The sequence below is a fragment of the Myotis brandtii genome, unplaced genomic scaffold (assembly GCF_000412655.1).
Source record: "Myotis brandtii unplaced genomic scaffold, ASM41265v1 scaffold744, whole genome shotgun sequence".
Taxonomy (NCBI): domain Eukaryota; kingdom Metazoa; phylum Chordata; class Mammalia; order Chiroptera; family Vespertilionidae; genus Myotis; species Myotis brandtii.
The window spans coordinates 217502-239225 of NW_005370965.1; the positions used below are offsets into that span (position 1 = coordinate 217502).

A 21724-nucleotide genomic window follows, 5' to 3' on the forward strand; every position below is an offset into this window, starting at 1 on the left:
GTTGATCTCAGGAGGTTCTTTTGTGGTCCTGGAGCTAGAATTGGTCAATGTGATCAGAAACACTGCCCCTCCCCTATATATTTCCAGGGAAATGGCTTACACAGGACCCTAGGAGAAAGCCCAGGACACACTGGGCCCCACAGGTGAGCATATCCATTTCAGCTGCCTTCTCACCTTGAAGAGCCAGAGCTGAGCCGCTGCAGGGAAGGTTGGCTTCTTTTTTAGATGCTGCCCTCCCCATCCCAGACTCAGGTACCCTAAAGGCTGCAGCTTCTGTTGGTGATGTCATTCAGCCTCCCCAGCAAGCAAGCCTGACTCAGGACCCAACAGAACAGACAAACTTTATTTCTGTGAAGAGACTCACACTTTGGTATTTAGCATAACTAAAGGGCTAACTGTGGAGCTTTGCTCATGGACTGCTAATATCCATTTCCGGTCCTCAGTCACCTCTTCACTCATCCGCAGCTGTCTCCTGGTCTTTCTTCCCTTCCTCAGGATCTCCTGAGTCTTTCAGATTTTGACGAGCAAAATCCTCAAAAACCAAATTTTCATCCTGAAAACTAAAAGTAAACAAAGAACATTTTGATCATGGCACACTATGAGGCTTACAACGAAATCTCGAACAAAACAGATCTTTTTGCAACAAAGGAAGCGATGGAGAGTTTCCTGCATGATGAACACAGGACCCCACCCTTCTCATAGTTGTTCATGGAAAATCTCTTTAACGGGCAAAAAAAAGAGTGAAAACCCAAGAGCAGACTACACACCCACTATATCCGTGCATGCATGTGTCATGTGTGTGCATGTGTTTGTTTGTGTGTCTTAGTACTAGGAAACAAAAGGAAAAACAGGGTCCAAACCTGTGTCAAGAGCATGAGGTGTGTACAAAATGACCCTAAAAGTGGTTGTGCCAGATGAGAAAGTCACAGAACACAGGGCAACAAAAGGCAGTGGCTCACCTTTCCTTTGCCATAGCTGCAGCATGGAATGAAAAAGAGAGAGATTAGCATAAATTCTGTATAATGGCTGCACCTGGAAAATGTCTTCCTTGTTTAGTGATTTATAGTTGGGGGAATAAAAGGTCTAGATACATACATTTCATGATAATGGCATGTAATTCCTTCTTCTTTGCCTTTTCCTGCTCGGAGAGCCTTCTCCCTGCATTTTTAGCCATCGCTTCTTTTTAAAGTGCCACAACCCTCACCTGCTCAAGGGGGCCAAGCCACAATCTCACCTCCAGAACCCTGTCCTTGGTTGGCCTCACTCTCTTTGAAAGCGTCTCTCCCTACGTGTCCTTGGACCATTCCAGATCAGAGTCCCCAGGTGCTGTCAGGATAGAACCCTGTCCTTGGTTGGCCTCACTCTCTCTGATGTCACATTTCTCTTTGAAAGCGTCTCTCCCTACGTGTCCTAGGACCATTCCAGATCAGAGTCCCCAGGTGCTGTCAGGATCCAAGCCTACCCACTTCAAACCATCCACACGTTCAGCTCTTGAGCGGTGAGTCCTAGGCCTCATGCTTACCCAGCATCCCCAGCGGTTGGGGTGGGCATTAGACCTTGAGAACTACCTCTGGCCCCTCTCCATTTCTCTGTTAGCATATTGATCTTCATTTTGTTGGGTTATATTCTCATGTATGTTTTGCAGCCCCAGTTAATTGCTATTCATTTGGGGTGTTTTTTTGTTCTTTTTTAGCTTTCTGCCTCCCTAGTAAAGTACTGGTGCAACCCTCAGTGGTGAGCCAGGAAGAGCGAAGTGATGCTAAACAACTCCAGATGGTTTCTCAGGAGCCCCGTGCTGATGGCAAGCCACTGCTCTTGTGCCTCGTGCCCACCTGGAAGCCAGCCCTGAGAGGGAAGTGTCTGTGTGGGCTGCTAACCACAGGAAGCCTACGGAGAGGCTGACTCATCAAAACATCCCCTGGGCAAGAAGCCTCCAGGACCCCCTCAGTGCTGAGCATAAAATTATACTAAGTGGGACCATCAGCCCAGAAGAGAATCCAATCAACACCCTGCGTTCCCCGTGGATGCTCTTGACAGGGGACAATAAAAGCTTGGTAGCATTTCTACAGCACTTACTACATGCAAATTACTTGGCCCCTGGCCCTGGCAGAGTTTCCCAGCCGCAACCTAACGCTTCCTCTGCTTGGAGTCTGTCATCCAGGCCAGGAAGCAGGGACCTAGGCAGGTGAGACGTGAGCATGCATCCATGAATAAAACTGAGTGACTCATAAATCTCTGGAAATCAGAATTTCAAGGCCATAGGGTGACTTGTCCTTTTTCCCTGAAATCTCATAGTATAAAAAAAGATCATTGGTGAGTCCAGATGTGTGATATGTTCGATGGAAGGACCAGAATGACTGGAACATGGAAATGTCATACCCAGAAAAGGAATAATGCCACTTCCCCCCAGCTCAGCTATAACGCCTGTTCACAGCTGCAGAAAACAACTTCACATAAACTGTGACATCTCCTCAGGCCACAGTTTTAAAATAGCCTTTGAAAATGTCCTTGAAAGAGACCAGAATGCATCTCAATCTCACATAGTTCAAAATAGTATTTTAATGACACAAGCATAAGTGAATAAAATAAACATGGCTAGACTGTATGTTTCCCCCGGGGGAAGGTTTTGGCAAAGCACACTGAGCATTTGAATCCAAACTATTTGGAAAAGATGCTTGGAGACCAAATATTTTTGAGACAAACCCAAATGAATCTGGGGCCCCTTCTACTGTTCAGATGTCATTTCATTATCCATTTCATAAAAGCTAGATATAAAGTATAAGGAAAAAAGAAATCCTGCTTGCTTACACCACTTTTATTCCCAATGTTCCTTACTGCTGTAACTGTGAGATTCCCTTTCGGGCAGGCCCATTCCTCTGTCCTGACAACTAAGCCACTGAACACTCAGTGGAGAATTTTTCTCAGAATTTCCCAGATGGCACCTGTATTATTTTTGCTGCTTCATCCACCTTTTTTAAGAGAGCTCTGTTGAGATCCAATTCACATAGCATACAATTCACCATTCACGTGTACAGGCCAACAGTTTTTAGAACATTCAGAGTCGTATAGGCACTGCTTCATTTACTTTTAACACCTGTACGAGAGCCAATAGAGTTACAATTCACAGGAGCCACGGTGTCAGGACCCCAGCCTGACCCTCTTTCCTGGTATTTTCTATCTTCTCATCACAATCTCCACTGTCAAAAACACTCATCTTCCAAAGGCCTGCTAATGTTTCCAAATGAAATGCAAAAGCCTCAGGCTCTCAAAATTATTTTTCACTTTAAACATTCTTTACATCTAAACCTAGGTCTGTTCAACAGGAGAACCTATGCTTTTAAATCATTCCTGACAAAACCTAATAAGATTGCCCATGTCTGAGCCCAGGGAGGCTCGGACAAGCTCACGGAGGGTGGACAAGCACCTGGCTCAGGACTGAGCATGTGAGCACGCCTTCCCGGAGCCAGGCACCTTGAGAATGACATGGCCATGCCCGCCTGTGCTCACAGGTGTGGTCAGGAAAGACTAGCAGTGAATTTGTAATCAATCTGAAAGTTGTGAATGACAGAGAAAGTCAGGGCGCTGCAGACTGACCTGGGTCCTCGGGCTGCGGGTGCATGAGGCGGAACGGCACTTCAGTGGCCACTTCGCTACAAAAAAGAAGAAAGCAGATTGTTCTTACACACACAATTATAAATTGCACAGGATCCAGTGAGATTCAGAGCAAAACAAACCAGATGTCAAGAAGTGATCAAGTAGAAATTCTAAATGTATTCCCTGGCAGGTGGTCCAGAAACTTCACATACTCGTGGCCGAGGCGTCTAGGATTTTCAGGTTCCTTTCCTCCTGGTTATTAGTTTCAGTGACACCATATTGTGGTGGAGGACAGGTGGAGGGAGAATAGTTTTGAAAAATATCCTTTGCAAAAATGTACACAATTTATATGTGTTACATCTTCTATGTAAGGCTGGTGGGTTGGGGACCGGGGACACAGTCCCTTGAATAGAGAGCAGAATAAAGATGACCAGAGATCACCAAATTCCAGAGGCTAAAGGGCTTTGGGGCAGATTGGAATTTATATAAAAAGAAGGAAGGAAAGGAGTCAGGAAGGAAAGCAGAAGGAAAATCTAGACAAAGGGAGAATGGCAAGGGTGTGTGTAAGTCTGTGTGTGTGAGAGCGTGTGCTTCACCTAGGACCCACTACCTCCCGCCCCACAGTTACCACTTTGGTCAAAGCACATGTTTACAAGGCCGTTGTCACCACACCCCAATACAGACATACAGATGGGGTCTAGAAGAAGATGCATACCCTGATTTGTGAGGGAAGGAGATGGTAAGAGTCGGGGTGAAGGAGTATGTAAGTTCAGTGCCTGTTTCCAACATGTGAGACTGCCTCTTTGCGCATGGTATGGAAGGCAGCTGTCACTATTCGCAATAGCCAAAAGGTGGAAACAACCCAAATGTCCACCAAAAGATGAAAGGACCACAAAATGTGGCATATCCATACAATGGAATATTATTTGGCCATACAAGGAATGAAGCACTGACACGCGCTACAACATGATGAACCTTGAAAACACTATGCTGGGCGAAAGAAGCCAGACACCAATGGACAAATATTGTCTCATTCTGTGTACAGGAAATGTCCAGAATAGGCAAACTTTTGGAAATAGAAAGCAGATTAGAGGTTGCCAGGGACCAGGGAGAGGGGCAAATGGGAGAGAATATAGGTTTTCTCTTGGGATGGTAAAAATGTACAGGAGCTCAGTGGCGGTGACAATCACACAACAACTGTAAACACAACCGACACCACTGAATCGTACACTTTCAAGGGGTTAAAATGGTAAACCTCATGTTATGTACATTTTATCAAACACACAGCCACACCAAGGCAGCTGCATGGAGTGTGCCGGTTTCCTGAGTGTGTGTGTTTGTGTCCTTGCCCAGGTGTAGCCTCAGCTGTGGTCTCAAGGAAACATCCCCAGCTCTCGGCCAAGTTTTGCATGATGCACCCGAAAGGCAGAGGGCATGGTTTCATAATGGCTCTGAGCACAGCTGCCAGGAAACCAGGCTCCACTGTGACTGTTTTGAACCCCAGGTTTGATACCCTGGAATCAAGCGAGAAGGAAGGTGACGAGGCTTACCTGGAGGTGAACTCTCCCAGAAAGCTAGGAAACAAAAGCAGACAGGGCTGTGGTGACTGCCCACCATGTAGCATGGCCTCATTTCCCATTACTTAGAGGAGGGACGTGTCCCAGTCCTGTCCTTCACTCACAACTTTTAGGACGTTTGTGTCCCTGAATATTCAACCCCACTATTCCTCTCCATTTGTGATTTCTCAAGTGGATTGGTTCAAATGAGGAGGCACTTAGGTTCAAGCCCTACTGTTTAAGAGTAAACCACAGATCAGAATTTCTCTCTTGGCCACAAAGATTATTGTAAGAGAAACTCTACTCTGCTTTACATACTCTTTGAGAAAATGAAAGGAAACACTGTACATCTTGAAAAACACACAACGAACACAAACACTGTTAAAAAAATTTGCAAAATCAACTTATGTTTGTTCTACTTTGTTGTCCCAACCAAAATTTGGGCAATTATCTACTCAGAATTACGGAATCTATGCCTGGACTTGTCTTTGATGGTTGAACTAACCAAGGCTCATATAGGTTAGAGGCCAAAGCCATTGGCAATGGAATTTGAAAAGGAAAATGAGAATTCAAAGTTTTCCCTTCGTTAAAATATGTTCTTAAAATTAATTTTAGAGAGATCAGAAGGAAGAGGGAGGAGCTGCCTCCTGCATGCCTCCTACTGGGGCTCAAGGTCGTAACCCCAGCATGTGCCCTGACCAGGAATTTGAACCAGCAACCTTTTGTGCATGAGACAATACTCCAACCAACTGAGTCACATCGGCCAGGGCTCAAGTTTTTCTCTTTTGGAAAAGGTTTTTAAAATGGATGAAATTCATTTTACTAAAAAAGATAAAACCATTTCTTCGGAATTCTGAGATATCTGTGCTCTTGAATAAAAAGGAAACTCCCAAATCCTGTGATTACACATTAGGAAGGGAAGGAAAGATCTCTTCCTTATGGACGGATGCCTCCCTGAGATCTAAGAGAGTTCCCTTGATAGCCACCATTCCTTCCTGAGGTTCAGCACCACACTGAACTCATCATCCTTTTTTGCATGTCAACTTCCACCACATGAGCATAGGCACACCCACTCTTGTCATGTGGTACTAACAGTACACATATTTCATCATCCACTTTTCTACCCTTTTCCATGTGCTGTTCTATCAGACAGAAATATGAAACTAAATCAACAGAGTCTCTCCAAAACTCTACTCGGTAATTGGTAGAATTTGTGGCCCTTCCTGTGCTTTCTGTCTCCCCATCATTCAGGAATGAAACAATTTAATCAAAGGCCAAGACAGGGCCAACAGAGTGGTGGGACTTGGACACTCACCCTGACACTGTGAGCTTCACCTTGATCTGGTAAGACACCAGAATCCCCAGGACGGTCCGGTCTATGCCCTCCTTGATGCTGCATAAACAGAAAGGAAAAGTAGAAGAATGCAGGGGAGCAATAGAAAGCAAGGACTGGGAAACCAACCCCTCATCTCCACGCAGGCACACCATCATGGGGGCGTCTTCTCAAGGACCTGGTGAACTCAACCAAGCTGTCAAAGTCCTAGAACAGGGTGTGCTTCCTGGTTCTCCCTGCTCTGCCTTACACTGAGTCATCTCCTGAGCTGTGAGGACTCACATTGTGCTGGAGGCAAGATTCGTGTCCTCGTGCTTGATTTTCCCATCCAGGGCGATGCCCCTCCGTTCTCGGTTGTTGGCCAGCAAGGGCACCAGCGTCAGCGTTGTGGTCAGAGTACTGTTTGGCAGCACTTTTTCTCTGCAGGAAGATAATCAGAGAGGTGATCTGACTAATTGCTCTCACAGCCATAAAGCCACCATCCGTCCCAGGAGCCCCTGTGTGCCATCAAGCATGTTCCAGATCTAAGCTCCCTGCGATTCATTGGAAAGGTAGTTCAGGTACCTGTGCATTTGCCTGACGAGAGGCAGAGGAGTATTACTGACAACTCAAAATAGGCTGTCAGCAACAGTACGACATTTCCTCGAGTCCCTTGGTCTGCTCTAATAACTGAATTCTAGAATGTTCTGTGGGATTAAATGATACCAACTGGCCCAAGGGTCAAGGACCACACCGATCTCCTCTTGAGACTGTGAACCACACAGCTGGCTGCAGGGCCACCTGTTGCCAAAAACTGTCACTCTGAGGCGGGAGGGTCAGCATGTCCCATGGTGGTGGGTGATCGAAAAGGGGAAGGCAAGGTCCTCCATTTGTGAACCAGAGACTGCACTGGTTTGGGTTCAGAGCAGCACATGCTCCCAGATCTTTTCCATGGTCAGTCGGACGGGGGTGTTCCCACCATCCGACAGACACAGGGGACTGGTATCAAAGCGTAGATTTGAAATGGAGCTGGGGACACAGCAGCATGTTTCTCCAGGCCAGCAGGACCCAGCTCACTGATCCCAGTGGCTCTGCCACGCATCTGCACACTGACACCAGGTCACACTGAGCCATCAGAGTGGCCTTGTACCTCTTCCCTGCCAACCTTATGAATGAGTAGGTACTCGCAGGATCTCCACTTTGCAACCAGGGAAGCATGCCGGGCACCCCCCTCCCCCACCCCCATATCTGGCCAGGGGTAGGCGGGGCGGGGCCCAAAAAACAGTGCCCAGGAGTGGGCCTCAACTCTTTCCTTAGCCTGCCCTGAGACAGGCTGGGAGTCTGAACTACCACACTCAGAATGGCTTCCCTATTTGAGCCTCCTGTGGAGTTTCAAGCAGCTGTGGCTTCTCTCACCTGCAGTGTGTACGGGAAGCTCCTGGGCATGCTCATTACAGAATTCTGCTGGAGTATGAGATGGCCCCCACCCTCCCATCTGGGCCCTGTGGGAACCTCTCTCTCTCTCTCTCTCTCTCTCTCTCTCTCTCTCTCTCTCTCTCACACACACACACACACACACACACACACACACACTATAAATCAATGATGAGAGAGAATTATTGATTGGCTACCTCCTGCATGCCCCACTGGGGATCAAGACCGCAACCCAGGCATATGCCCTGACCAGGAATTGAACTGTGACCTGCTGGTTCATAGGTTGACACAAACACTGAGCCATGCTGGCCGGGCAGGAACCTCTCTTAACATGTTTGGTTTGAGCCACAAATGACAAAAGCAGAAATTATATCCTAAGGGGAAGGTAACAGGAAGAGGGATGGCCAGCAAGGCCACTTCTCAGTCCCTTCAGGACCTGGGGTTGAATGGTGGGCAGTACTCCTGAATGAGTGATGGAGGACCACCCACTAGAGCCCAGGGAGCCCCAGGGTTCAAGGACGAGGGCCATGCTCTGCCGCCCTCGCCTTCTGAGTGGCTTCTGGTCTGAGACCCATTAGCACATTCCCGCCTAGCTTTCAGTCTCCCTGCCACTTCTAGGGGGGCCCTAGATTGGTTCCTAGTTTCCTGAGAATCATTTGGTCCAAAAATGTACCGAGAGCTGAAAAGAGAACCAGATTATGGGGTATATTAGGGGAAACTCAGCTGAGGACCGTTCCCTCCTATCACTGTTGAGCATATGCCCAAAGGTGAGCCAGGAAGACTCCTAGGTCACAGTGTGCAAAGATGCTCCTAAAAGAGACCTTAGGCTTGGTTGGTGAGTTATACTTCTTTCCTGCATAACTGGATCTGCTTTGGGTAATAGTTTATCCCAAAGTTACCTTTTAAATATTGGGTAATATTATCTTGCCGAATCAGTTTGTCTTTCCTCACCACCCCTTCCTCTAACCGTGGTAATACTGTTTGCATACATCAGTACTTAGAACATGCCAGCTAGACAAAGACCTTCCCAAGGGATCCTCCCTGGGGCATGTGTGTTTAATGACTCTATCTGCCTGCCTAGCACAAAGCAAGAACGGGCAGGTCTCTCCCTCCACCAAGAAGAAGCCATCGCAGTTTTGATTCTTGGTTTTGGTTCCAATAAAGGGAGAAAAGTCATTCGTGATAAGGGGCTGAGACTTGATCCAGCATGCTAATCCAATTGGTATGAGATTTTCAAATTGAGGAGAAGATCAAAAGATAGAGAGCCCTCCCTGGGCTGACAGACTGTTTGAATATCTGCTGCGGGGAGGGAGGTAAGGAATAGTATCGTCTCTAGCAATGTCTTCCAAGGATACATACAAGGTCCAGCTGTTTCCACTGTGACATTTCTAGGTTTATTTCTCTCCTCTCCGTCAAGTCTTAGCTTGACTGATCTCTCAGAACTCTTGGGAGTGAGAACGGAATGGAGACGCTAACCTTCTTTGCAGCCCTTGAAGTGAGAAAAGGGAAGGAAGTGAAGAGCTGGCAAGCTAGCTGAGCATTCACTTCCCTTGTCAAGATAGACAAAAGGGGAACTTGACAAAGAAGCCTGGGCCGCCCAGGAAATAGAAACCCAACAGTTACTCACTGTGCTTCCTCCTGGGCCACCGGCTTGACGTAATAGTCGCTCGAGTAGAGAACCACATTGGCCACTTGTTCCACTGCAGAGGGAGGACAGGGGTGGGCGATTCATGTGGGGTCCTTCATGCAGGTGCCTGGCCTTCTGGGGATGCGGTTGGTCTTCCTTCTCTCATGCTTCTCAGGCTTAGCTTTCTCAGCTCAAAGCTTAAAGGCTGAGATTTCTGAAGCCACTTCTGTTCACCAATACAACTTGCTTTGTCACAACTCCTACCCATGAGCCAGTCTCCTAAAACTGCACCTCCTGGGAGGCCCCTCCTCTCTGCTGAGCCTCTGATGCGCCTCTGGGTGCCCTCCCAAGGCACACAATCTTCCAGCATCAAATAACTCACCACTTGCTCTTCTATGGGAGGCCCCTCCTCTCTGATGCGCCTCTGGGTGCCCTCCCAAGGCACATAATCTTCCAGCATCAAATAACTCACCACTTGCTCTTCTCCTCCGAGCCCACCCCTTCCAGCATTCTCTGTCTTACTGAAGGAGCATCTCCTTCCAGGTGTCCAAGCCAGAAACCATCTGGAGGCCCCTCAGGATGGGCTTGTGGGTACACATGGTGGACAGGAGGGTGGGCTCTGGAACCAGACTACTTGAGTTCAAATCCCAGCTTAGCTGTCAGCTGTGAGTTACTTAGCACCTCTAAGCCTCAATTTGCCCATCAGCAAAATGGGAGTGATAACTGTCTCTAACTCATATGGGTGTTGTGATGATTAAAAAGATGAATTTTAATCTCCACTAAAATAAAAATTGAGCCCAGATGGTGTGACTCAGTGGTTGAGTGTCGACCTATGAACCAGGAGGTCGGGGTTTGATTCCCGGTCAGGTGATTCTCTCTCATTGATATATCTATCTCTCTCTCCCTCTCCCTTCCTCTCTTAAATCAATAAAAAAATATATAAAATAATAATAAAAAATAAAAATTGAGGATTAAAAGAAACAATTTGTTTGAAGCACTCAGCACAGAGCCGAAAATTTAATAGCTTCTTTAAAAAATTAATGGTGTTAATGAATGTTAGCATTCATAAAACTTTGAGAAATAATTTTAAATCAAAGTATCAAATGATACTTTCACAATCATGTTACTTTGTATTGAACACTAAATAAATAAGTCAGGTTCTATAAGGAATTAAAGGCATATGAACTAAACCAATATAAAACAAGCTGCAAATTAAACATTCATATTAGCATCAGGAAATACCTAGAATTCTTTAGTATGCATGCAGCAAATTCCTGAATCTTATCAATGACACATAGGGTGACCCATCTTGGTCTGCCTGGGGCTGGCCTCGTTTTAGCCTGAAAGTCCTGGAATGGTAAGTCACCCTAACACACAAAGTCTACCTTTGTCTTAGTCATCAAATGTTTGAGTTGGAAGCGAATTTGGAGGTGTCCCACCTATGTTATTTTGTCGTGTCTTTTTTATGTAGCCCATATAAGACCATTATATAAGACCATCTCCTGCATGTTGACGCCCTTTGAGCTGAGGAAGTGTCGGAACAGCAAGTGGGCGGCGCCTCTCCTGTAGTATTGGTGGGGCTTAGCCATCACCTCGTGGGGATTCAACATGACCAGCAACAGTAACACTTTACCATTTACAAAGCCCCTCACAAAACCCAGGGAGGTAGACCAGGAGCCCCTGCCATGAATGCCAGTGGGACTTGGAGAGGATGCACACAGCAGAGCCCACAGGAAGCCAGTGTCCTCAGGCCAGTGTCTTCCCACCATGCTGTGCTGATCTGTCAACACAACTCATCACTGATCCCAGGAGGAAAACTCCTGTCCAGGCTGTCCTGAGACCTGGCCCTGGGCCCCTCCAGGAAGATCACCTGTCAGGAAGTTGTCCCCAGACCAAAGTCAGCCTTAAGCTGGGATGACATCAATGGGCTTTCCTCCCTGTGAGGCCCTACTGTCCATGACAACAGAGGCAAACAGGTAGTTCCAAGGACCCAGGAGGGCCTTATCTGACCAGAGGAGAGACCCTCGGGAAATAGGACTAGGTTGAGAAATTCCAGAAGGCTCCACCCTCCAGCTTTGAGCAGCAGGTCCTACCTAATGCTTTAATCTTCTTTACTGTCTTCTCTGTGTTGTTGTTCACAGTCACGGTCACAGAAATGGGTTCCCCATGGAAGTAGATCTGAAAATGTTAACAGATAAATCAGAAAAGGGGAACAGAGTGTGGTGGTATCTTTAATCTCGTGGCTTTCTAAATTCATCTCAATTCTTTAACTAGAATGAGTGGCTGGATCCCCATACTTTCAAGGAAGATAAAGTGACAGCCATGTGTCTCCTCTAGAGGAGGGTCTGGAACACTCTCTGCCCATCTGTGGGTGCTGAGATGGAAAAGGTGACTAATGTGGAGCAGAGTGAATTGCCCGGAATATCCAAGTCCTGAGAGTCACTGCAGAGTTAGCCCTGGGATTCTGGGTGGAACCATAAGGTTATTTGGGGCAGAACAATGAAATGGAATGAAATCAGTGGGGTAGAGCTCTCTTCAGTGGAGGTGCCTGTGTAACCTGGGTCCAGGCAGGCAAGCCCTTGCACATGTGTGAACACACATGCTTGCACATGCACACATGCACATGCAGGCACACACCCACGTGCACACAGAGTATTTAGGCTCTTGCCAACATGTGTGTGTGACTCTTGGTGACCAGAAGGGCCAGAGACAGCCTCAGCCAGTGGTTCTTCACCTTTTTTGTCTATGACACACCTCATAGATGACATTAACCTGTGTCATGGCCGCCCCCCCATGGTTGAATTTTCCAGGGAAGTAAACAGTTTGCAATACCACACACATTGATGCCACACTAATAAATGAGGGCAGAGAGGGGTAAAGATAGCCTGGAGTCAGGGTGTGACATTCTGCCCCTCCCATGGCCAGTTGGTCAGGACTGACAATGAGTGGAGTGCAAGTCAGTGTGACCTTATTCTAATGGTCACCTTTACTAGCTCCAAATGAAGAAAAAGAGCCAATCGTTCTCAAAGGTTGGTACTTAAACTGTCCCTAGAAACACACCCACAGCCGTTAGGGCACTGGGCGGAGCCCACCCCCAGACCTGCTCCCACACGGAGCACAGTAGTGCCTATGGGTTACCTCTTTGTTCAGGGAGACTGCGAGGTGCAGGGGCTTGTCGGACATGAAGAACTGCCAGGCGGCCTCAGCCCGGGGCTGGGGACCCATCTTGGACGGTGCGTGCTGTACCTTACGGATCAGTAAACGCACAGAGCTCCTGTGGACGGGAAGTCACAGACAGTCCTGCAGTTAGTGCTCGGGCCTCTTCAGGACGGCCCCCAGGTCTCTCTCCCATAGTCACCCTGGGACCCAACAAACAGCTGAACCCAATGAGGGATGGAGGAGGGGCCCGGGGACCTGGTTTCCAGGCCTTTCTCTGTGATTTCACCAGCTGGGTGGTGTGGGGCCCATCCGCTCTCCCGAGGGTCACTCTCACATCCTGGGTTAGGGCTCTGGGCCGCCTCCTCTGGGGGAGGCTGATGTGGGAATTCATGTCATGTGCTTTACATGACATGCTTCAAATGTGTGCCACATCACTGCTACTCATCACTATGGCAGCGATAGGTGTGTGCTGAGTATGAGGAGAAAGTGTTGGTGACAGAGTTGGAAACTGTGTTCAGGTATAAGAAGAAAACAGGAAAAAAAAAGAAGAAGAAGAAGAAAACAAGTCCGGCTGGAGTGGCTCAGTGGTTGAGTGTCGACCCAAGAACCAAGAGGTCACTGGTTTGATTCCCAGTCAGGGCACAAGCCTGGGTTGTGGGCTCAATGCCCAGTAGGGGGCGTGCAGGAAGCAGCCAGTTAATGACGTTTCTCTCTCATTGATGTTTCTATCTCTCTATCCCTCTCCCTTCCTCTCTCTCTCTAAAAACAAACACAATAAAAAAAATTATTTATTTTTTTAAAGAAAACGGGAGACCAGGCCTGGGAAGATAGGAGAGATTTGAGGTATTGCTCAATGAGCAGAGTTTCTGCTTGGAGTAATGAGACATTTTGTGTGTAACTATGGTTATACAACATAGTGAATATACTTAATGCCACTGAATTGTACATTTGAAAATGGTTAAAATGGTAAACTTCATGATATATATATGTTTTACCACATGAAAAAAATGACAAAAGAAGAAGAAAACGAAAGAAGGAATCTGGAGGCTTTCAGGGCCTTACAGGAGCCCTTGAGGTTGCTAACTCCCGTCATTCTCTTTTGGTTTTTCCCCTAAATGATCAGTCACTGATCCTCCGGAGCCTGGGTAGAGGTTGTCCCAACTGCCCTGGGCTAGGGAGGCTCCATTATCCTCAACGTGCAGGCCCCCTGGGAAGAGTTCTGCCATAGACACAAATTGAAGGGTGGTCTCTTACCACCTCCCACCCTGGCCCCTCACCAACTCCCACAACTTACTTCTTGGGAATTTTGTCCTCTTCATCATTGGTGCTGTCTGTAGCGAATGCTTTGACCTCGAAGTCGACCCCACAGCACTGTAGGGACAGAGAGCAGACAAGATCAAGGTCAGGACCACCCTTCTTGGATAGGTTATATGGCACTTGGGAGTGTCACTTGCACCTTCTGTTTTGGTCTCAGCCTTATCCTTTTCAGGGTTCGCCATAAAAATGTCATTACCCACCATCACCCCGGCATTCTTAGCCATGCAACACCTCGCTTCTGGTCCCCCTGCCCTCCCACCATGTGCGTTTCCTGCACAAGCCATGTTTTTTACCAGTCTACCATGGGCACACACGATTCCTTCTTCTGAAATGCTTAATGCTCCTCTTTCTCTCTTGTTCATATTTGACAAACTCCTGTGTATTCTCCAAGCCCCAGTGCAAAGGTCTCCTCAGCTGTACGGCCCTGAGACCCCCAGGCATGCAGACGCCCCCTCTCCCAGGCCTTGCTGGCCTCAGTTCACACTGAGCTCTGATACTTCCTCTCCCAGGATGGACTGAAGGGTGGCACTTTGGCTGGCACAGTGTCCCCCAGTCTGATTTAGTGACCTCGTCTTCCTCCATCTGGGCTGCCCACACCCGGTTTTCTAGACCAGTAACTTTCAAATATCTCACCACCATGGTAAGAAGTCAAGTTTATAGTGTGGCCCAGCAAACAGACACGTGCATGTGAAACAACTCCTGTAAAATATCCCTGAGCTTTGCTGCATGTGAGACACTGAGATTTCCCGTTCTCTTCTGTTTCATTCTGTTCCACTTTTCTTAAATGCCACTGCGGGCCCATGGCACTGATTTCACAACCTCTAACATGGAGGCAGGACACCCACATTGGAGAGCGTTGCCCTGGACCCCTCACTGCCTGTCACTGCACCCTCCATCCAGGTGTAGACCTGCCACTCTGCCCTCACCTGGCATGTGTCTAGCTCCCTCCCCCAGGTACCCCAGATGCCAATGACTCTTCTGCCAGTAATCCTGGGTCCCAGCACCTTCCATTCCCTCCTCCTGTCCCCTGTCCTCCTTCCTTGCCTGGAGTCCTTGGTCCACCATGGCCACTGCTCCCCTGCACAGATTCAGCCCCTTTGCTTCTCTGTCAGTTCGCAGCTCAGGTTTGGCCACTCCAACCCCATTCTCAGCGAGTGGCTAGAGCGATCCTTTGGAAACCTAAGTCCAGAGCCCACCAGGGGCTCCCATCTCACTCAGAAAAAGTCCGAGTCTACACCACGGTTCCTGAGGCCTTTCACAATCTGGCCAGACCTCCCACACCTCTCTGACCTGGTCCCACATTTCACCCCTGATCCTCCTGCTCCAGCACACACCATGCAGCATCTCCTCTGCCTGAAAGGCTGTCCCCTAGGAGAGAATGGCGTCTCCTTTACCCCATTAGAGAGGCCGTCCTTAAACATCCTGAACAAGCACCCTCCAGGCTCCCTTTGCTTCTCACAGCCTCCTGCTCTCCAGAGCGCCTGGCATCCTCGAATGCATCATAGGTACTTGTTACTTGCTTCTTGCCTGTTTCTCTCCATCAACCTGTGAGACCTACGAGGGGTACCATTTCACCATTTCGTCCACAGGATTACTCATGGTTAATACTTGCTGAAGACAAGCTACAGGCTCATTAGACTGTCTCTCTGTGTATGTTTGAAATTTTCCATTAAAAAAAAAAAGCCATTTTTGAAAGTCTTTTGAAGGAACGAATCCATGGCATTTCTTCTTGAACCCACCTTGCCCGTATCCTGCGGAGCTGGCTGCAACATCACCGAACAGGGCAAGTAGTCAGGAAACTGGAAAGAAACAACAGATCACTTCTTTCAGAGGTGATTCCATGGGGAATGTATGCTCATCGTGCAAAAACTAGAAAACGAGGATGAGGAGCAGGCAAAAGGAAACACATGTTCATGCACGACCCCAATTCCCAGAAGGACGCCGTGAACAGAACCGCCCGAGAGTCTTGTGTACACCGGACACACAAATATACGGTGTGTATGTGTGTGTTTTTCAGACATGGGACCATGTGATGCGGGTGTCCTGCCATCTGGCTTGCTCATGTCACTGACCCTGATCCTACTCCTCAGGATGGGCTTGTGCTAGGACGATGTTCCCGCCATGAGTTACGGCTCTGCTAGGGCTCCCGAGACACTTTCGTTGGCTGGTCTTGACTTTTTTGCCATGACCAGCAATGTCGCAATAAGTACCCTTCCTCATCCCCCTCAGCACAGTGTCAATCAATTCCAGAGACTACTCTGCTGGGAAGGGAACTGTCAGGTCAAAATCACACTTTCCAGGTTCTGATACACGTTGACATGTTATCTCCAAAAGGTAATGTCACTTCAGACTCCCAGCACCAGTGCATGGGACCACCCAGGACCATGAAACATTGTTAAAGTGACTTCTTTAAAAAGCGTTGTGATAAAATATACACAACATGAAACTTAGCATTTTATGGGCGCAGTATATTCACACTGTTCTGCACAATCCTCACCATCACCTCCGGAACCTTTGCATCATCCCACACCGAAGCTCTGTCCCCATTATCACTCACTCCCCATTCCCTCTCCCCTGCCCCTGGCAACCTCTATTCTGCTTTCGGAGTCTATGGGTCTGACCACTCTAGGGACCTCCTATGAGAACCATCACATAGTATTTGTCTGGCTTCTTTCACTTTGCATAATGTTGTAGCGTGTATCAGAATTTCCTTTCTTTTTTTAGGCTGAACCATGTAACTTTGGAGGAGCATATAATCATAAGACACACTAGCAGAGTTCACGCCAAGTCTCAGAGGGCAGGCAGACTGGCCCTTGGGGAGCCAGGTGCTCCCAGGGGAGACGCAGCCTCGAGAGGTGAGGCGATTTCTCTGACATGACTCACAGAGCTATAGACAAGGCTTCTTATTTCACTAAGATCTCCTGTCCCATAAGGAACTTTTCCGTTTAGAATTCCTCAGGACCAGCGGAGGGGCACGTCTTTCTTTTTATAGCTGGGCAAGTTAAGGAATAACATGCGCATGTAATTAGGTAGTCGGATGAAGGGAAATATTTAAGCCGTTGGTTCAAACGGTGCCTTCAAAGGCTGACAGGCTATTTTCAAGGACTTAAAAAAAGACAACCACAGCCCGTGCAATCTAGAATTTCCTCCAAGGGTGCAATTTGAAGGCCCACAAATGTGAAGTCACTCCTGTCCCCTTTCCTTTGCTCTGGGTCACATTACAAGGTGCTGCGGGTGAAGGAACCAGGGCAGGGGTGTGCACATAGTAGGGGTCACCCACCGTGAGTACAAAGGGGTACGTGTTGGCCCCCAGCTTCTTGATCAGGCTCTCCTGCAGTTTTGTGGGGGCACTCACAGCCCCCACAGGAGGGAACACCTGGACCCGAGAGAAGTACAGGTCCCTGCGGAAGCTCAGGCCCATCACGTCGATGTCTTCCTGGCCGTAGCGGAAGGCGCACGTCACGGAGACAAACACTGGAAGGCAGGCAAGAGAAGGGTGGGATTGCCCGTCGGCTGAGTGAGCATGGGCGACCACTGACACCATCAGTAACGGCATCCAACCTTTAGCTTCTGGAGGGGATAGGGTTTGAGAACCACACCACCCAGCTGGGCCACACACCTTTCCCAGGGCGTGTGTTAATTACTGTACAGGGGCATGCCAGGAGCCTGGGGGCACCTCCCAAGAACCCTGTTACTTTGTCACCTGACCGAACTGTTTCCTCCATCTCACCACCCCCTCCTCTTGACCCCCAGCTCAGTGACCTCAGGAGGCTTTTAAACAGTGCAGGTCGCTTGGGTTCTGAGAGGAGGACATCTGGATGGAGCTGAGGGCAAAGGTAAGAAGCAGAGGGAAGCTGTGCCAGGGAGCAAACAGGTCTGTGCCAGAGCTGGATGTGGGTCTGCGAGAGGAACTAGAGAGGCTTTTGGACCAAGTGAAGAGATGGAGTCGAATGCAGGAAGAAACCCCTCTTCCCACACTGCTGGGAAACCAGCATGCTCTACTAGTAAGTCAAGCACGTCAAACTCGCAGCCCACGGGCCGCATGCCTTGTTTATTTGGTCTGTGTTAGCCTTCGAGTTTGACATGCTTGCAGTGGCCACTGCTGGAGACTCAATCTGATTGAAAGATGTAAATTGTGCCCAGTGGACCAAAGAATTACACGAACCTACACATGTTGCCACTGTCTTTAATGTGGTAAATAAAACCACACATTGTTCTAGAACATAAAGCATACAAAAGTGGTCCCCCATGGACCTAGGGAGTTAGTTGAGGATTTTGTCTCTGTCTGTCCCAAGGATAAGAGACACGGACCGCTTGACGTGGTATTACCTCGGAGCAGGAGCCCTTCCCTGGCGAGGGCAGCATGAGGAGGGAGCAGACAGCAGGGGTGGCGATGTTCAGCCCCATTTCTGCCAGGCCCCCTCAGTGCCGATGGCCCCACATCTGACATAGTCCCCGGGGCACATCCAGGGTTAGGAACAATGCCTCATGGTTGCCAGTAGCAACTACTTAAAAAGGCATCTTCAGAATGGAACTGAGTCTGTGACATTGTCACAAGGATAATTCAAATCTGTTCTAATTTAGTTTCCGAACTGTTATTAGTGCCAAATTACCTGCCACACTTCCCAACTGCCAGAATCTTCAAGGCAGCTGTGATGCTGTGGTTCAGAACCACCACCGTGAGCAGCAGGCCAACCCTGCCTTCCTGCAGCCTCCAGCTCCCCCTTTCGGAGAAACCCACCAAGGAGTCCGCCTGCGATTGGCTGTGGCATAGAACTACGTGACATGGGGACACGTGCAGAGTTGATGGAGCCGACAGACCTGGGCTCCGGCCCTGTCACCATTTACTTCTCCTGCTGCCTCAGTCACCTGGCTTCCCTGAGTCCTCAGTTTCATCTGAGAAATGGGGACAGTGAGCTCTGCTGTGTGCAGGACCGGCTCCTGAGGATGATACCAGGGAGGGCAGCACGGTGTGCAGGAGAGCCCCAGCGGCGCCCAGCCCTCCTGCCACACAAACACCCCTTCCCAGCGCCAGCCCAGCCCAGACCACTGTTCCCAGAGGACGAGAGCTTCTCACCTCTCTTTCCTTTCACAAGCTCAGGATCCACCAGCACAACACCATCTGCAGCAAAGAGAGAGAACAGTGAGGCTGGAGGAGACAAGAGAGATCAGTGGCCTTCTCTATAGACAGAGATCTTTACTTGCATTTGTAAACTATGTTCATCATAGGAAAATTAAGCAAAGAGAAAAGTCACCTAAATTTCCACTCCCCAAAGATATCCACGGTCAAGACATTGGTACAGAATTTTTTTCCAGACGTATATGCACTTACATGGATGTTTTTACTAAAGAAAAAGAGAGATCCTACTACACATACTATTCAGTAACTGCTTTCCTCACTCAACAATATTGCAAACATCTATACACATGCGCACGCATGCATACACACACACACACACACACACACTGTATACTCATCATTTCAATGGCTACACATGGCTCCAAAGACTAAATGTAGCATAAATTTTTAATTGCCCCCCTCTTGTTAGGGGAGTTAGGCTGCTTCAATGTTCCCCATTGTAAAGAATATTGTAATGAGCATCCTCATAGACACCTTTGTCGGCACCCATGGTAGACCTGGGTTAGCCTTAGATAACACACTGCCAAACCACCTTCCAGAGACATTTTGCTGAGAGACGTGCTCATCCTCAGTGCCTAAAAATGCCTGTTTTGTACACTCCTTTTTTTCTCTTTCAATAACTATTTGAGTTGAAATAATTATAGAATCACAGAAAGTAGCAAAGATAGTACAGAGAAGTCCCTGTGCATCCGCCATCCAGTTTCTCCCAGTGGTTACATCTTAGATAATTACAGCACAATATCACCACCAGGAAGCTGACATGGGTACAATGTGTGCACAGTTCTGTCATTTCATCGCCTGTGCAGAGCTGTGTGTCCACCACTGGTGCGAGGGACAGCACTGCTCCCTCGCACCAGGCTCTTCCTCAGGTGCTTCCTTTACAGCAGTGGTTCTCAACCTTCTGGCCCTTTAAATACAGTTCCTCATGTTGTGACCCAACCATAAAATTATTTTCGTTGCTACTTCATTACTGTAATGTTGCTACTGTTATGAATCGTAATGTAAATATCTGATATGCAGGATGGCCTTAGGCGACCCCTGTGAAAGGGTCTTTCGACCGCCAAAGGGGTCGCGACCCACAGGTTGAGAACTGATACTTTAGAGCCACACCCCTACCCCTTTGGCCCCTGGTAACTGCTGGTCGGTTTCCCATTTCTATAATTTTTTCTCATCTCCAGAATGTTATATAAATGGAATTTACAGTACATGGCCTTTTGAGACTGGCTTTTTCTACTCAGCAAAACACCCTGGAGATCCTTAAGCGGTTGTATGAATCAGCCATTCCTTCTTTTTTATCGCTGAGCAGAATCTCATGCTAGGATATGCCACAGATTGCTTAACCGTCTTCATCCATGGAGAAACATTTGGTTCTTTCCAGTTTGGGGCTATTACAGACAAAGCTGCTGTGAACAAATGTGTACAGGTTTCCGTGTGGACATAGTTTTCACTTCTCTGGGGTAAATCAATGTCCAGGGGTACAATTGCTGGGTCATCGGTGAGTGTATGTTTAATTTCTTAAGAAACTGCCAAGCTATTTTCTAGAGTGACTTCCATTTTGCATTCCCACCAGCCATGCGTGAATGAACCAGTGTTTCTGCATCCTCACCAACATTTGGCGGTGTCAGTATTTTTAATTGTAGCCATTCTGACAGGCATATAATGATATTTCATTGTGGTTTCAGTTGGCATTTTTTTATTGACTAAGGATGTCAAACATTTTCCCATGTGCTTATTTGACATCCATATGTCTTCTTTGATGAAATGCCTCATGTCTTTTATCTATTTTCTAATTAGATTTTATTTTCCTTTTACTGTTGAGTTTTGAGTGTTCTTTGTATAGTCTAGAGATGAGTCCTTTGTCTCCTCCATATTCTTTAAAATTATTTCCAATCAGGCAGTGGCACCTCACTGATGCTTTAATCTGCATTTCTTTGGTTAGATTATTAGCAAGCTGATTTTTATAAATACAAAACAAGTAGTTGTCTGATAACTTAAAGGAACATCAGCATGGAAATTTTACTCTAAACTCAACTTACCCACAGGCTCTACTTGGTCAACATGGTCTATATAGTCCCTCTTCCCCAGGTAGATGGTCACCTGTGGGAAGAACAGGTATGGATTCTAAATGGCCAAAGTACAGTAACCTAAGGTATTCATCTTAAAAATCAGCAACAACCAAACCTTTTAATGAGTTTTGAGAAAAGGAGTCACTTGGGTCCTCAGCCCGCTCTCCCCCTGTGTGGCCATGGACAGAGATGATGGGCTGAAGGCGAGGGGTGTGCTTGCCTCCGCCTCATAAATCTGCTCTTTCCCACCCGTTTGGATGCACCCTGTTCTCTCCACCTTTACCCATCAAGCCCAGGTCTGATATCAACCAGTTCAACTGGTTGAATTAACTGATAATACTTTAGTAGAAAGTTACATCTATGCAAATGAGGCTTCTCCCACACATTTGCATGTTAAACCTTTAATGTCTAGCTGTGAGCGAAAAGATTCCCCTCCTTGTTAAAAGAAATTCTAGTCTGAGCAAAGAGCCGGGAGTTCAGAGAAGTCTCTGAAATCCTACCAGGTGAGCTTCCTTACAG

General features: G+C 47.8%; 1 protein-coding gene across 10 annotated transcripts in view; it reads right to left on the reverse strand.

Moving 5' to 3' along the window:
- Positions 1-322: 322 nt before the first annotated feature.
- SAG (S-antigen; retina and pineal gland (arrestin)) overlaps positions 323-21724 on the reverse strand; it is a 37283-nt gene continuing 15881 nt past the window's right edge. For 6 of the 10 annotated variants that reach the window (XM_014530591.1, XM_014530592.1, XM_014530589.1 and 3 more), the window contains 14 exons: positions 21176-21236; positions 19077-19121; positions 17280-17473; positions 15739-15798; positions 13977-14053; positions 12662-12797; positions 11617-11701; positions 9524-9596; positions 6766-6903; positions 6466-6543; positions 5145-5168; positions 3595-3650; positions 960-975; positions 323-560 (listed from right to left, as the gene is read on the reverse strand). In XM_014530591.1, coding sequence (XP_014386077.1) covers positions 452-560; positions 960-975; positions 3595-3650; positions 5145-5168; positions 6466-6543; positions 6766-6903; positions 9524-9596; positions 11617-11701; positions 12662-12797; positions 13977-14053; positions 15739-15798; positions 17280-17473; positions 19077-19121; positions 21176-21236 — 1152 coding nt within the window. In that variant the 3' untranslated portion in view covers positions 323-451. Of the gene's footprint in view, positions 561-959; positions 976-3594; positions 3651-5144; positions 5169-6465; positions 6544-6765; positions 6904-8310; positions 8576-9523; positions 9597-11616; positions 11702-12661; positions 12798-13976; positions 14054-15738; positions 15799-17279; positions 17474-19076; positions 19122-21175; positions 21237-21724 lie in introns of those variants that run through there. The other 4 variants (XM_005882940.2, XM_014530594.1, XM_014530596.1 and 1 more) reach the window with 4 other exon arrangements.